This window comes from Triticum urartu, chromosome 7 (assembly GCF_003073215.2).
Source record: "Triticum urartu cultivar G1812 chromosome 7, Tu2.1, whole genome shotgun sequence".
NCBI classification, from domain to species: Eukaryota; Viridiplantae; Streptophyta; class Magnoliopsida; order Poales; family Poaceae; genus Triticum; species Triticum urartu.
In genome coordinates this window covers 515,238,725-515,253,285 of record NC_053028.1, presented here as the reverse complement: position 1 = coordinate 515,253,285, position 14,561 = coordinate 515,238,725, and the positions used below count along the sequence as shown (strand labels likewise).

The following is a 14,561-nucleotide window of genomic DNA, read 5'->3' as shown; positions in this document are numbered from 1 at the left end:
GTTCCTGAGTCATTTTACCCCCCTCTAGTCATAACTCTAACAGCATTATCATTTTTCTTATTATTTAATTCATTGAGCAAATCATTCTGAGCCTTAAGCACTTGTTCTACTTGAGTGGTAACCATAGAAGCATGTTTACTAATAAATTTAAGTTCACCTTTAACTCTAGACATATAATCACTCAAGTGTTCAATCATATAAGCATTATGTTTCAACTGTCTACCAACATAAGCATTGAAGTTTTCTTGTTTAATAATAAAATTATCAAACTCGTCTAAGCATTGGCTAGCAGTCTTATAACGAGGAATATCACATTCATCAAATCTATAGAGAGAATTTACCTTTACTACCCGTGTCGGGTTATCAAGACCATGCATTTCTTCAATAGGTGGTAAATTCTTAACATCTTCAACTTTAATACCTTTTTCTTTCATAGATTTCTTTGCCTCTTGCATATCTTCAGGACTGAGAAATAGAATACCCCTTTTCTTCGGAGTTGGCTTAGGAGTTGGTTCAGATCATTTTCATTACTCAACATATTATTCAATAGCAATTTAGCTTGATCAACTGTTCTTTCACTGAAAACACAACCAGCACAACTATCCAGGTGGTCTCTGGAAGCATCAGTTAGTCCATTATAAAAGATATCAAGTATTTCATTTTTCTTGAGAGGATGATCACGCAAAACATTAAGTAATTGGAGAAGCCTCCCCCAAGCTTGTGGGAGACTCTCTTCTTCAATTTACACAAAATTATATATTTCCCTTAAGTCAACTTGTTTCTTATGAGCGGGGAAATATTTAGCAGAGAAGTAATAAATCATATCCCGGGACTATGCACACAACCAGGATCAAGAGAATTAAACCATGTTTTAGCATCACCCTTTAATGAGAACGGAAACAACTTAAGGATAAAGTAATAGCGAGTTTTCTCATCATTAGTGAACAAGGTGGCTATATCATTTAATTTAGTAAGATGTGCCACAACAGTTTCAGATTCATAGCCATAAAAAGGATCAGATTCAACCAAAGTAATTAACTCAGGGTCGATAGAGAAATCATAATCCTTATCGAAAATATAGATAGGCGAAGTAGAAAAAGCAGGGTCATATTTATTCTAGCATTCAAAGACTTTTCTTTCAGCTTAGCTAATAATTTCTTAAGATCATATATATCATTGCAAGCTAAAAAGTCTCTAGCAGTTTTTTCATCCATAACATAACCCTGAGGCACAACAGGCAGTTCATATATAGGAGGAGAATCTTCATCATCACTTTCATCAATATTATCAGTTTCAATAATTTCATTCTCTCTAACCCTAGCAAGTTTTTCATCAAGAAATTCACCTAGTGGCACAGTATTATCAATTATAGAAGTAGTTTCATCATAAGTATCATGCAAAGCGGAAGTGGCATCATCAATAACATGCGACAGATCAGAATGAATAGCAGGAGTATGTGTCGCAAGTTTACTCAAAACAGAAGGTGAATCAAGTGCAGAGCTAGATGGCACTTCCTTACCTCCCCTCGTAGTTGAAGGAAAAATCTTGGTTCTTTTATCTTTCAAGTTTTTCATAGTGATCAGTAGATATAAATCCCAAGTGACTCAAAGAATAGAGCTATGCTCCTCGGCAACGGCGCCAGAAAATAGTCTTGATAACCCACAAGTATAGGGGGTCGCAATAGTTTTCAAGGGTAGAGTATTCAACCCAAATTTATTGATTCGGCACAAGGGGAGCCAAAGAATTTTCTCAAGCATTAACAATTGAGTTGCTAATTCAACCGCACCTGAAAGACTTAATATATGCAACAAAGTATTTAGTAGTAAAGTAATATGATAGTAGTGGTAACGGTGGCAAAGGTAACAGTAGCAGTTTTGTAGTAATTGTAACAGTGGCAACAGAAGAGTAACTAAGCAAAGATCAATATGTGAAAAGTTCGCATGCAATGGATCAGTGATGGATAATTATGTCAGATGTGATTCCTCATGCAATAGTTATAACATAGGGTGACACAGAACTAGCTCCAGTTCATCAATGTAATGTAGGCATGTATTCCGAATATCGTCATACGTGCTTATGGAAAAGAACTTGCATGACATTTTTTGTCCTACCCTCCCGTGGCAGCGGGGTCCTATTGGAAACTAAGGGATATTAAGGCCTCCTTTTAATAGAGTACCGGAACAAAGCATTAACACTTAGTGAATACATGAACTTCTCAAACTATAGTCATCACCGGGAGTGGTCCCGATTATTGTCACTTCGGGGTTAACGGATCATAACACATAATAGGTGACTATAGACTTGCAAGATAAGACCAAGAACTCACATATATTCATGAAAACATAATAGGTTCAGATCTGAAATCATGGCACTCGGGCCCTAGTGACAAGCATTAAGCATACCAAGTCATAGCAACATCAATCTCAGAACATAATGGATACTAGGGATCAAACCCTAACAAAACTAACTCGATTACATGATAAATCTCATCCAACCCATCACCGTCCAGCAAGCCTACGATGGAATTACTCACGCACGGTGGTGAGCATCATGAAATTGGTGATGGAGGAAGGTTGATGATGACGATGGCGACGGATTCCCCTCTCTGGAGCCCCGAACGGACCCCAGATCAGCCCTCCCGAGAGAGATTAGGGCTTGGCGGCGGCTCCGTATCGTAAAACGCGATGAATCCTTCTGTCTGATTTTTTTCTCCCCGAACGTGAATATATAGAGTTGGAGTTGAGGTCGGTGGAGCACCAGGGGGCCCACGAGGTAGGGGCGCGCCCCCACCCTCGTGGACAGGGTGTGCCCCCTGGCCTTGATTCTTTCGCCAGTATTTTTTATATATTCCAGAATTTTTCTACGTTGATTTTCAGGTCATTCCGAAAACTTTTATTTCTGCATAAAAATAACACCATGGCAATTCTGCTGAAAACAACGTCAGTTCGGATTAGTTCCATTCAAATCATGCAAGTTAGAGTTCAAAATAAGGGCAAACGTGTTTGGAAAAGTAGATACGATGGAGATGTATCATTAGGCATCACTGAAATCTTTCTGTGTGCGTGACCTGAAGACTTGTTATACTTGAGGACTGTGAATCCTCCAGCCGGTTGGGCGTCGCGTTCTGAGCATCCAAGAATCATTGTGGATCGCCGGTGAACGAAGTCTGTGAAGATTTAGAAGTCTACCTTGAAGACTTACCAGAGTGATTGAGCGAGGACTGGGTGTCCTTAACTCAAGGGGAATAAGGTGAAGACGCGGTCTTCTGAGTTGAATCTCAGTCTCCCTAACCAGACTTACAGTTGTCACATCAACTGGAACTGCTCTACCAACTCCTTGTCTTCACCAAATAACTGGTTCTATCCTTCGCTTTCCTTTACTTTACAGTTTGTCTTCGTGAAATCATTAATTGCCTGCATGATCTGATTGACTTCACTGAGTGAAAACTGTTTACTGTTTGGTTTCATACTGTCTTCCATCCTGATCCTTACTACCTAGTTGCTGATAGTCTTCCTGCCTTCACTTCATTGCAATCTTGACTATGGCTTGTTAGTGTAGTCTACCTTCCGCTGCATATCAATAGGTTCATTTCTATTGTTTGTCTTCAAAGACCTTGTGTTTTGAAGACTTTCATAAAAATCGCCTATTCACCCCCTCTAGTCGATAAGTAGCACTTTCACACCTTGCGGTCGGGCTGGAGGCACAACCTGATAATGCACGTCGTGCTCCCCTCGCAAGCAGCAGAGCAAGATTTTGGGAGTCGGTGGTCCTGGTGGGCGTCCTGCGACAACGAACGACCTGCCTGATGAAGAGGTTGGGGACGACGGGCGACGGCGACGGCCGTAGCTTCCCCACTGGCAACAAAGAACCACGAACGCCGGTAAAATGCTTTCCGGAATGCCGGTGTGAGACAGCTATGGCATGGTGTGGTGGTGGTTCGGACGACCCTGGTGGAAGGCGACGCGGCTGGGGACGATGGTGGCGGCGACAATGTCAGAGGGCGGAGGGAAGTAGAGGAAGAGAAAAGGGGAGGGTCTGTGTCCCTGACGGGCAGGCCAGGGCAGGACAAGGGCACGCGCCCCGCCCGTCCGCGGGTGTCCGTTCGGCCGCAAACTCGGTCCAAAATTTGGCCGGGAAAGGGTCGAAAGCGGACAGAAAACAGACGACTGTCCGTTTGCTCCCGCACGTTGAAGGGTCTATTCTATCCATTTACCCTAACCCATTTGGGGTTGTGCGTTGGATTTGTTTTAATATCAATACAGACACAAATACTTATATACACAGGCGTACACTTATGGGATACCAACGACCTGATCCAGCTATTCACCCGGGAACATACTCACCCACCCTCAACGACCTGATCCAGCTATTCACCCGGGAACATACTCACCCACCCTCACTTACTCACGGGTCAAAACCACTCCACCGCTCACTCCGAAAGCTCCTCCAAAAGTCGTCTGCGTAAACCCGGGGCCGGCGGCGAGGAAAAGATCTGGACGCGTCGCCGGCCGCGCACCGCACCGCCTCGCTGCATCCCTATCCCGCTTTCCCCTTTTCCACCCAGCGCCACGCGGCCGCGGCGCCAACAGATTCAGAGGAACCCGGTGCGAACCCGTCCACCGCCTCCGCTCCCGCCGCGTGATTACCGCGCCGGATCCACCAATCCCTACAGCCCAGCCCAGGGCCAAATAACCCTCGCACCCCTCTTAATCCCCCGCAAATATCCAATAAACCCCCGGGAAAAATCTCTCCCCAAATCCGAGTCCACGAAACAGACAGATAACCCACACACCCACGCCCTCCACCCCCCCCTCTGTTTCTCTCTCCACACTGCCCTGCCCTGCCCTATTCGCCTCCCTCCCCTCCCCATCGCCTCTCTCCCCTCCCGGACCCCTCCCTCTCTCTCCTCCGCCACCCCTCGCCCCCGCCGGAGCCGGTGCGGCGGCCCGCCGTACCGCCTCCTCCCCGACCCCCGCGGCCGGCGGATCGCCGGATCCGTGTCCGTGCCCGATCTCGAGGCGCGTCCTCGGCCCCCGCCGATCCAGTCGGGGTCTCGATCCGATCCGGGCGGCGCGATCCCGTCGGGCTCCGTGGGGCGATTCTGCAGCCGGGGGCTCGGATTCAGGGGGGTGGGTGAGGGGGGGGGGGGGGGGGGGGGGGGGGGGGGGGGGGAGTTTCCTGGGTGATGAAGGTTTCCGCGTCCTTGTTGTTTGGATCCGTGTATCGCACGACTCCCCTGGTCGTGTCCGACTAGTGCTCCCGCTTCCGTCGAGGGCCAATATAGAGGCGGAGGCCGTGGGCTCTGGGTTCATCCGAGGCAGGTCGTGCTCCGCTCGGTTCCGTGCGAAAAGCTTCGATTTTTGGGCGGTTCGGCTTGAATTTTGCCAACCCTTTTTCGTGCCTCGAGGTGCCGATCTGTGCGATTTGGCGTCTCCTGTTCCTTGAGATTTTGTCCCGAAGGCGGCTTGTCCGGGGGTGAGGGTTACTTAGTTGCATTATCTTAGACTAGAGGTGCTGCCGTTTTTGTGCGATAAATGGCGACCTCTAATAAGCCAATATCGCTGGCTGGGCCGTTGGATGCTGATGTCCAGAGGACGGCTGAATTGAACAAGGTTAGTAGCTACTCATTCGGTTACTTTACTGATTGTTTCCATTGAAGAAGATGTTTTGTTACTCACTGTTTTGTCTGTTACAATAAATTGCAGTTCTTGGTTGAAGCGGGCTTATATGAAAGTGCCGATGAGTCTGCTAGGCGGGAGGAGGTGCTGGGGGAGCTTGACAAGGTGATTACTCTCTCGCAACGCGGTTTCTTGCCTGCTTTTGTACGATATAAAAGAGACATGCAGTTTTCTGTGAATCTTTGACTCTTTTGTTCTAATCATTGCTTACTGATTGAAACAATGCTTGATAGATTGTTTATTGCTAAACAAGACCCTTGTTTGAATTTGCAGATTGTAAAAGATTGGGTGAAACAGTTAACTAGTCAGAGAGGATATACTGATCAAATGATTGAAGAGGCAAATGCCGTGCTTTTCACCTTCGGGTCATACCGTCTAGGGGTAAGTGTATGCGTTGCTTTCACGAAATTCCGTCCTCTACCGTGCATATTACAGCTTAAAAGTTTCTAACCTATCAGGCCAGTAAAAGCGGCACTGTTTGTTGGGCTCCCTTTGTTTCCATTTGATGATTAGTTGAATGATTGCTTGCTTCAGTAGGGATGGGGTTTCGGTTTAAACTGGCATTTTGGGTTTGTTATATAGCATTTTTTAATATTTTGGTTTTTGATAAACTATGACTGAACAAGCCATGGAAACTATTAAGTCCAACACTTGAAACTGATTTTATTTTGGTATAAACTAAAATAACATATGTGCTGCATCTGTTTGAACAACAGAACACAATACTATGGAAGTGGGCACCAAATCGAACAAAGAATCCGAGATCCAGATATCTCACCAATTTGCTTGATGTTGGCAAAATGGGGTAGGTGATGCCAGACACCAGATATAGAGCTGGCAGCTAGGGTTTGGCATTGGGGTCCAGTTGGAGATGGTGAGCTCTGAGCAGTGGAGCTGCTGCTGTGTGCTTTTCTTGATGGAGCACTGATGATGGTTTTTGCCTTGAAGAGCTGGTGGCCTGCTCTGTTTTACTGATGCGCTAATTAACAGCTTGTTTGTGCTCATGTTAATTAATTTTGGTTTATATATTCAGTTAAACTACAGAAGTGACCAAATTCAATTTGTTTGTCCGCAGTTTGCTACTGAAATTCCAGGCGAGTACCAAATTAACTGGAAAGTCCAGTGTATTTGGTTTGGTGTTTAGTTTTCATTTTTATGTCCACCCCATGCCCTAGTCAATTGGACCTCACTGTTTTGTAACACTTGAATTTCCTTTTTCTTTTTTAGCGGCATGCTCATTTATGATCAACACCATAGCACAAAATGAGCTTATGGGGAGCTCGGACCATTGTTAAAATAGGCATCGGCGGCAGTAATAGGTTGTAAAATCTTTGTTGTAGGCCGATGGATGCACTGGAGATGGATGAATGTGTGTTCCTAGGGAATCTAAATTGCTTGTTCTGCTTCTGGCACTTGCTTACTGCCTTCTTTTGTGTGCCGTGACTGAAACTAACATTGATGGCTATTCTTGTTTGAATAGATTTGGTCACTTGGACAAACATCCGAGTAGCTGTCAGTTATCTCATAAATATTCAGCATGATTGTTGAACAACAGTTTTGTTCATATTCCTTCCATTTGTAATCAAATATGTCTGGCGCTAATATTTACCAATATTATTTTAGTTGCCCTATATGGGAGGTTTCCAGTTAATTGTGAACTTAGGCATGTTTTACGGTGTCCATAAGGTGGCGCTTGAGCGTTGCTTATGCGGTAAGGTGCCCTGGCAGCGCCCAGGCGTTAAGGCGCGGGTTGATCGCCTTAAGACGCCTTACTACATTGGAAACCTTGAACATAGCCTAACCAAATAGTATTAAGAGTTCTTTTAAAGAGGCATAGGAACGCAGGAAAGCCAAGCACCCTTACGGTTGCTAGTTACATGGTCAGTTTATTCCTCGTTCTGGCTTGTGGGAGTACATGTCACTTTTTTAGCGTGGTAGCATGGTGCTTTTGGTGTCCATACAGCTACAAGTTATTTGGTTTGCTTTGCACTTGGTTCAAGCCTGTATTACTAAGAAAAAAAACACATGCTCATGTTTGCCCCTGTTGCTAATTTGTTCATTCTTTTACCTTGCATTGCCTTATTTTTCTTATGAACGTTCGTTGTCATCTTTTCACATATTCCCCAACTGATTTGAGCTCTGACATCTGCAACTTAGAGATAATTATGTACACTTGTTCACTGGTTCTCCACATTTTTGTTTAGTTACAGCATATTTTATGTTACTGGATGTGCATGCATCTCATTTTGTGGTGCTTGCTTATTACAAATTCTTTGTGCAGGTTGTTCATGTTCCATTGAATAATCTAATTTTCTTGTTTGTATTATATATGCTATTCAACCCTTTTTTGCAACCTACTGTTATATCGCATGTTAATGTTTTTTCTCTTCTCATAAAATTATCCACCTGTGCATAATTTGACACTTATGTTTTAATAGGTCCATGGACCTGGGGCTGACATCGATACTCTATGTGTTGGACCTTCATATGTGAATCGCGAGGTAATATTTTCTTGTTGTGTGCTTCCTTTGTAGTTTTTGTGTTAGCTATAGCATTTGTTGTTCTCTAACAATAGTAGTTTTTCACAGGAGGACTTCTTTATTGTACTGCATGACATATTAGCACAAACGGAGGAAGTGTCTGAATTGCAACCTGTACCTGATGCACATGTACCTGTGATGAAATTTAAGTTCCATGGGATATCCATCGATCTTCTTTATGCCAGCGTTTCTCTCTTAGTAGTACCATCTGTAAGTTTGTACTTTCTATAAATATATTCATGCATTTGTTTGTTTCTCGATTCATACCAAGTTAAGTAAGGATGGATATGAACTAGTACTGTTCCTCCCAATATCTGCCTTTCTTATGATCCTGATGTCTGTTCCTCCTAAATCTGCCTTATGACCCTGATGAATTAATTCTTCTGTGGTATTTCGTAGTAATCACATAGACCCTGTTGTCAGCTTGATGTGCTAGTATTGTAGGTGTGTGATGTAGGTTTGTTCTGCTATCCATAGTGTGATCTACTTCTACTTCTGTGCTGATTTTGTAGTGTTTTCTAACATCTGTGTTAGTGTCAGAGCAGTTATATCAAAGGCCTCTATTTTGTAGTGAAACTGTGAAAAATAGTTCTCTTAGCAAGCATATTGAAGTTGCAGTGTTCGTATTATTTTGGATGTGAATGTAACTTTTGATGTTGAACTTCTTGTGGTGAATAACATTTGAACTTCCATCATCATTGTCCACTAGTCTCCTGTCCGCTGACCTCACGGTAAAGCCCAGTTGTCGTCGTTGTCAGAACTCCTTCTGTTTAGCTCTAGGGAGTTGTATAGAATGAACCATCCAATTCCTTATTCTTATGCATATTGCAAAATTGTATCTTTGAAAGTTACTTCTTTTGCTACTTGGGACAGTTCTTCACTAACAGTCCTGCGGTGATTAGAGGACAATTCACAGCCATCATTGCAACTTGTCCTCTGCTGTTGATATTATCAGCTGTTTAATTCCATTCACGCTTGTGTTCTTTAAACTGTGGAAGGGAAATACTCTTAGAAGTCCACTTCCTGCTTCTTGCCTATATTGATCTCGAATATTTCAAGAGATGCATCTTTGTCTTGACATGTTGCTGCAGGATTTGGATATCTCTCAGGAAGCAGTGCTTTATGACATTGATGAGGCAACTGTTCGTAGTCTTACTGGCTGCAGAGTGGCTGACCAAATTCTTAGGCTTGTTCCGAATATTGAGGTTGACTGGAGGAACTATTATCTACTTTTATTCTACTCGAACATTTTTTTTCATCTTTGTTTTCTAGGATGGCAATGTTAACAATATACATACTTCTATTGTAGAGCTTTCGAACAACACTAAGGTGTTTAAAGCACTGGGCAAGAAGAAGAGGTGTTTACTCTAATGTAAGTGTGGTTTTACTATTATGTTGGTAACTTTCTATGAATTGCTAGGATTAATCTAATATCTGGCTTGATAGGTCACTGGTTTTCTTGGAGGTGTGAATTGGGCTTTACTGGTTGCACGAGTCTGCCAGCTCTATCCTAATGCTGTGCCAAGTATGCTGGTCTCGAGATTCTTCAGGGTTTTTACCCAGTGGCGCTGGCCAACTCCAGTGATGCTTTGTGCCATTGAGGAGGAGGAACTTGGCTTTCCTGTGTGGGATCCACGCAAAAATCCTCGTGACAGAACTCATCATATGCCAATTATCACTCCAGCATATCCATGCATGAACTCCAGCTATAATGTTTCGACGAGCACGCTGAGGGTTATGATAGAACAATTCCAGTTTGGCAATAAAATATGCCAGGTATTTTCTTTGGCACAATAATTACTATTCACCAACTGCTTATTTTGACTGTTCTATATATACTCTTTAATGCAGGAAATTGAGATGAATAAGGCTAGTTGGTCTGCCCTTTTTGAGCCTTTTAATTTTTTTGAGGCGTATAAAAATTATCTGCAAGTTGACATCATCGCTGAGGATGATGCAGATCTCAGACTCTGGAAGGGATGGGTCGAGTCTCGATTGAGACAACTGACTTTAAAGGTAATAGTATGTTGTTTATGCTCAGATTATTGTGCACAGCTTGTAATAAGTTCACTTCCTTTTGAGGCTATATATACTGCATCAGGGGAGTTGTTACGGGGATTCCTGGTTGTGAGATTGGGAGTCATTGCATTGTTTTGATTCTTGGGTTATGTAAAGTTAAGCCTGTCTGAACTGCAGAACAATTATAATGGAGGGTTAGAGTGGAAATTAATAATTGAGTTGGGAACTTGTAGGGTGACAATTCGCATGCCTGTTTTAAACAGCAAACAGCCCGTGTTTTAATTTCAGCTGCGTTCTTATACTATTTATTAGCCTACCCTAACTTGTTTAGTACTAAAGGCTTTGTTGTTGTTGTGGTGGTTGTGTTCTTACTATTTATGTCTGATGATTGACTCTTTAGCCTTTGGTTTTTGGTTGACACTTGCAGATTGAACGGGACACCTATGGGAAATTGCAATGCCATCCATACCCATATGAGTATGCAGATCCTTCTAGACAGTGTGCTCATTGTGCTTTCTTCATGGGCTTATCAAGGAAAGAAGGTGTGAAAATACAAGAAGGTCAGCAGTTTGATATTCGTGGAACAGTTGATGAGTTCAGGCATGAGATCAACATGTATATGTTCTGGAAACCTGGGATGGAGTTGGCTGTTTCTCATGTTCGGAGGAAAGAGATTCCAGCTTATGTGTTTCCAGAAGGATACAAGAGACCTCGTCCCCAAAGGCATGTGAACCATCAACACCAGTCTGATAAAAATAACACTGCAAATGGCGCATTGACTGGATCTCCAGACAGCCAGCTGAAGAGAAAGCATGATACTACTGGGATTGATGATACCGAACCTTGCCGATCTGTTAAGAGGGCTTCAATCAGCCCAGTTCACCCAAGAACTTTATCACCTCGGTCGGGCAACATTAGTGATGAGCCCAGAAGTGACAGCCAACAGAAAGTTACTTCTAATGCAAGCGGTGGGAGTCAGGATTCACCTGGCAGTGGCAATCGAGATCAAACAAAGTGTTCAAGTTCATCACATGCATCTGAGAAAAGCTTGGATTCAGTCGCATCAGGCTCCAAGTGTGTGAAAATGGAAGCGGTTTGTTCTGATGACGTAACTAGCAAGCATGTCGATTGTATTTCACCTGTCAAGGACAGCACTGCTCCAACCGTAGCAGTGAGTACAACTTTAAAGCGTGTTGCCGAGAAGGTCGTTTTGGAGCTTGTTGGAAGTGAAAGCATTGGCGGCAATAATGCAGAGTTACTGCAGATTGCAGAAAAGGACATGGGAAATGTCCTTGTTGAAAATCTACACTTTGGTGGGAATGGAGTTCCTCAGAGCGGCCTCCCTGAAGAATTAGAGGTCTCGCGTTCTTTCCTTCTTGAAATGATTTGCGTTTGTTTCCAGATATGATCTGAACTTCTTTATTTTGCTCATTTGGTTTATAAAGCTGAACAATGGGATTGAAGTGCGTTCTAAAGCTTATGCAGGTGTGAAGTCAGATGGATCCCAGAAGTCGTCATTGAGGCATGATCTTGAACTCAATCCTTATACATTGAGTATCTATGTTGCTCCGTTTTCTTTATACTCTGCTGTTTGGTATTTGTTTGCTACTTTGCGCAGAGTTAGTTTGACATCAACAGCATGAGGTTCCAGAGCCGGCTGGAATGGAGGGTCTGGTGTCCCTTTGGTAAGTTGTTCAACTCACAAACTTTCCTTTTCGACACAGATCTGCAAACACTGGGGACTTGGAAGGAAGATGGTGGTAAAATCATGTCTGGCAATGGCATGGCAAAAACAACAAACAAGTGAAGTTTCTTTCATGGAAGGTCGCAAGATCTTTGCCAACTCTAGTCTAGATTGGTGGCAAGTTCGTTTATGGAACCAGCTCGCTCCGCAGCTTAATTTGTCGATTCTGTCTGGAGTTGCGGTGTAGCTTGCCCTAATGTATGGATCGAGCTCCAGCAGTCTCCTTGGGTGGACTTGTTTACGTCCCAGGGATTCCGCTGTAGGTCTAGATTAGAGAGAGATGTGCTACTAATCCTTGTTTCTCAAGACCCCTTTGTACCTTCCCAACCTTTGTAATATAAGATCTGCAAGATGGTTCCTTGTACTTTGGCATAGCTCGCTTTTTTATCTTTTGTTTCATGTTCAGTCTGCGGGTTGCATGTGAGTTAGGGTAATTATGTTATCTGTCAAGATAACACCTTTTAAAACTATTGTATTCCCTCTGTTCCTAAATATAAGTCCTTTATATATTCCGATATGGACTACATATGGATCAACATGAGTGAATTCACATCACACTCTAAACTATATATTATATATATATATATATATATATATATATATCCGCATGTAGTCTTTATTGAAATCTCTAAAAAGGACTTGTATTTAGGAATGGAGGAAGTACATGCTGTTTCTCTCCTACATGGTTTCTCTTCTACAGTCAGAAAACTTAATACTCCCTCAGTTTTTTTATAAAAGGCTACTATCCCATTTTTCAGATACCAAGTAAACAAAGCCATCAAATAAATAACCTTTTGTGGTCTGGACTGGGCTAATTGAACATGTTGCAATGGTGCCTCTTTCTTTGCTGCATGCAACAAATAAATAGCATGACTAATTGTGTGGAAAACCTCTTGTGTTCTGGGCTAATTAAACATGTAACGTTTGCGTTATTAAGCACCATCGAGGCAAAATCAAATCAATTCTTCTGAAGATGGGACAGTGACCTTGAATAATGCGTCATCTTTGGAGCCCTTGCCTGCTGGTGGGGCCATACTAAATTGGGGAGGTAGAGAACCAATGGGATTGATATCAGCTGTTCTACTCACTGCATGTTGATTAAAGGTGGAAAAAGTGGAAAAATCGGCTTCCAAATGATCTTCGCGTTTTTCTAACCCCTGATTATTGCGTGGGTTTGAAATTAGCCGGCAATCTAAATCTCCCAATCCCAAACCAGGTTTCCCACGTGTTTCTCCTTGGGGAAATTTGAGTCTTCACATGCCCCATATATCCCTACCCGCCACAAATTGGCAAGATGGATTTCACTGTAGGTCTAGATTAGAGAGAGACTAGAGGTAACACGCGCTTTGCGGCACTGTCCTTTGGTTTTGGAAGTAAATTCCACTTTATCCCAAAGGATATTCGTATTTCATGCATATCGCGGAGGTGGTCGGGCAAACGCGGATCCCTGCAGGTACTATTGAGTATGTCATGTACTCCTTCCGTTCCTAAATACCTGTCTTTCTAGGCATTTTAACAAGTGACTACATACAGAGTAAAATGAATGAATCTACACTTTAAAATATGTCTACATACATCCATATGTGTTAGTCATTTGAAATGTTTAGAAAGACAAATATTTAGGAACGAAGAGAGTAGGTCGGTTAGTCTGGTTGTCGGAAAGTTCCGTTTAGGTTTTTTTTACCTTTTTTTTGTCATGTTTTACTTTCCTGTTCATTTTTATATTTGTTTTCTTTACTTAATTCGTGAATGTTTTTCACATTTACGAATAATTTTGAAATGCAGGAACGTAATTTATATTCTTGAACATTTTTTCAAATGCATAAATGTTTTATTAAAAATTTGTGAACATTTTTTAGAATATATGAAGATAACTTTGAAATTCTCAAAAGCCTTTATTCCTAGGGAGCTTAGTAACCGTGCGTTGCCGTGGGAATTGGTTGATGAAAATTTGAGTTGATAACATAATAAGCAAAAACAAAAATACATATGATTTACTATATTCGATTATGTATAGTTGTTACATTATTTTGAATATTTTAAATAATTGAATGGAAAACAATTTCCCATGCATGATTGAATATTCTGGTTGGCCTTCTTCTTTTCATAATTGTATGGTGAGGTGACATGCTTGCATGTTGAGATAAATAAGTCAGTGGGGATAACTCTCTTATGTATATATATTCTACTCTCTTTTCCCGTTTCTCAAGACCCCTTTATACCTTCCCAACCTTTGTATTATAAGATTTGCAAGACGTTTCCTTCTTAATGCTAAGGCAGGATTGTAGCGATCCGACCCGAAATCGGTCAATTCTCTGTCTATCTGTACCATCCTAAGATCATGCAGGCACACACAGTACATTGATGAAAATATCAAAGTTTAATCACACCTGATTAATTACACGATTCTCATATAGAGTCTTTATTACATCAGAATAAATTCGACCGAAGACGAACTCATGAGAAAAACTAATGCGGAAGCGCAGACGATAAGCGAGTCCATCCGACTCCAAAGGGTAATCACCGAGCGTGGATCGGCGATCTAACGGAGCGCTGGCTTACAGAGGGCGGTCGATGGCG

General features: G+C 42.5%; 1 protein-coding gene across 6 annotated transcripts; it reads left to right on the top strand.

Annotated features, from left to right (window-relative positions):
- Positions 1 to 4,822: 4,822 nt before the first annotated feature.
- On the top strand, positions 4,823 to 12,345 carry LOC125520140 (nuclear poly(A) polymerase 4-like). 6 transcript variants are annotated; one of them, XM_048684968.1, is made up of 12 exons: positions 4,823 to 5,612; positions 5,706 to 5,783; positions 5,952 to 6,059; positions 8,117 to 8,179; positions 8,267 to 8,428; positions 9,310 to 9,423; positions 9,528 to 9,590; positions 9,665 to 9,994; positions 10,070 to 10,234; positions 10,665 to 11,594; positions 11,683 to 11,759; positions 11,962 to 12,345. In XM_048684968.1, exons 1-12 carry the CDS (start codon positions 5,535 to 5,537, stop codon positions 11,999 to 12,001), a joined length of 2,208 nt encoding a protein of 735 aa, XP_048540925.1. In that variant the 5' UTR covers positions 4,823 to 5,534; the 3' UTR covers positions 12,002 to 12,345. The 6 variants fall into 6 exon arrangements, with proteins under 6 accessions (XP_048540925.1, XP_048540929.1, XP_048540927.1 ...); XM_048684972.1 differs by having other exon boundaries at positions 11,714 to 11,759; positions 11,962 to 12,196; XM_048684970.1 differs by having other exon boundaries at positions 11,856 to 12,170.
- The last annotated feature ends 2,216 nt before the right edge of the window (positions 12,346 to 14,561 follow it).

Excerpts from the sequence above, each read along its gene's own strand:
- LOC125520140 (XM_048684968.1), top strand. The coding sequence starts at position 5,535 with ATGGCGACCTCTAATAAGCCAATATCGCTGGCTGGGCCGTTGGATGCT. Across the intron at positions 8,180-8,266 it reads CTTCATATGTGAATCGCGAG|GAGGACTTCTTTATTGTACT; the intron begins GTAATATTTTCT and ends AGTTTTTCACAG. Across the intron at positions 9,995-10,069 it reads TTGGCAATAAAATATGCCAG|GAAATTGAGATGAATAAGGC; the intron begins GTATTTTCTTTG and ends TCTTTAATGCAG.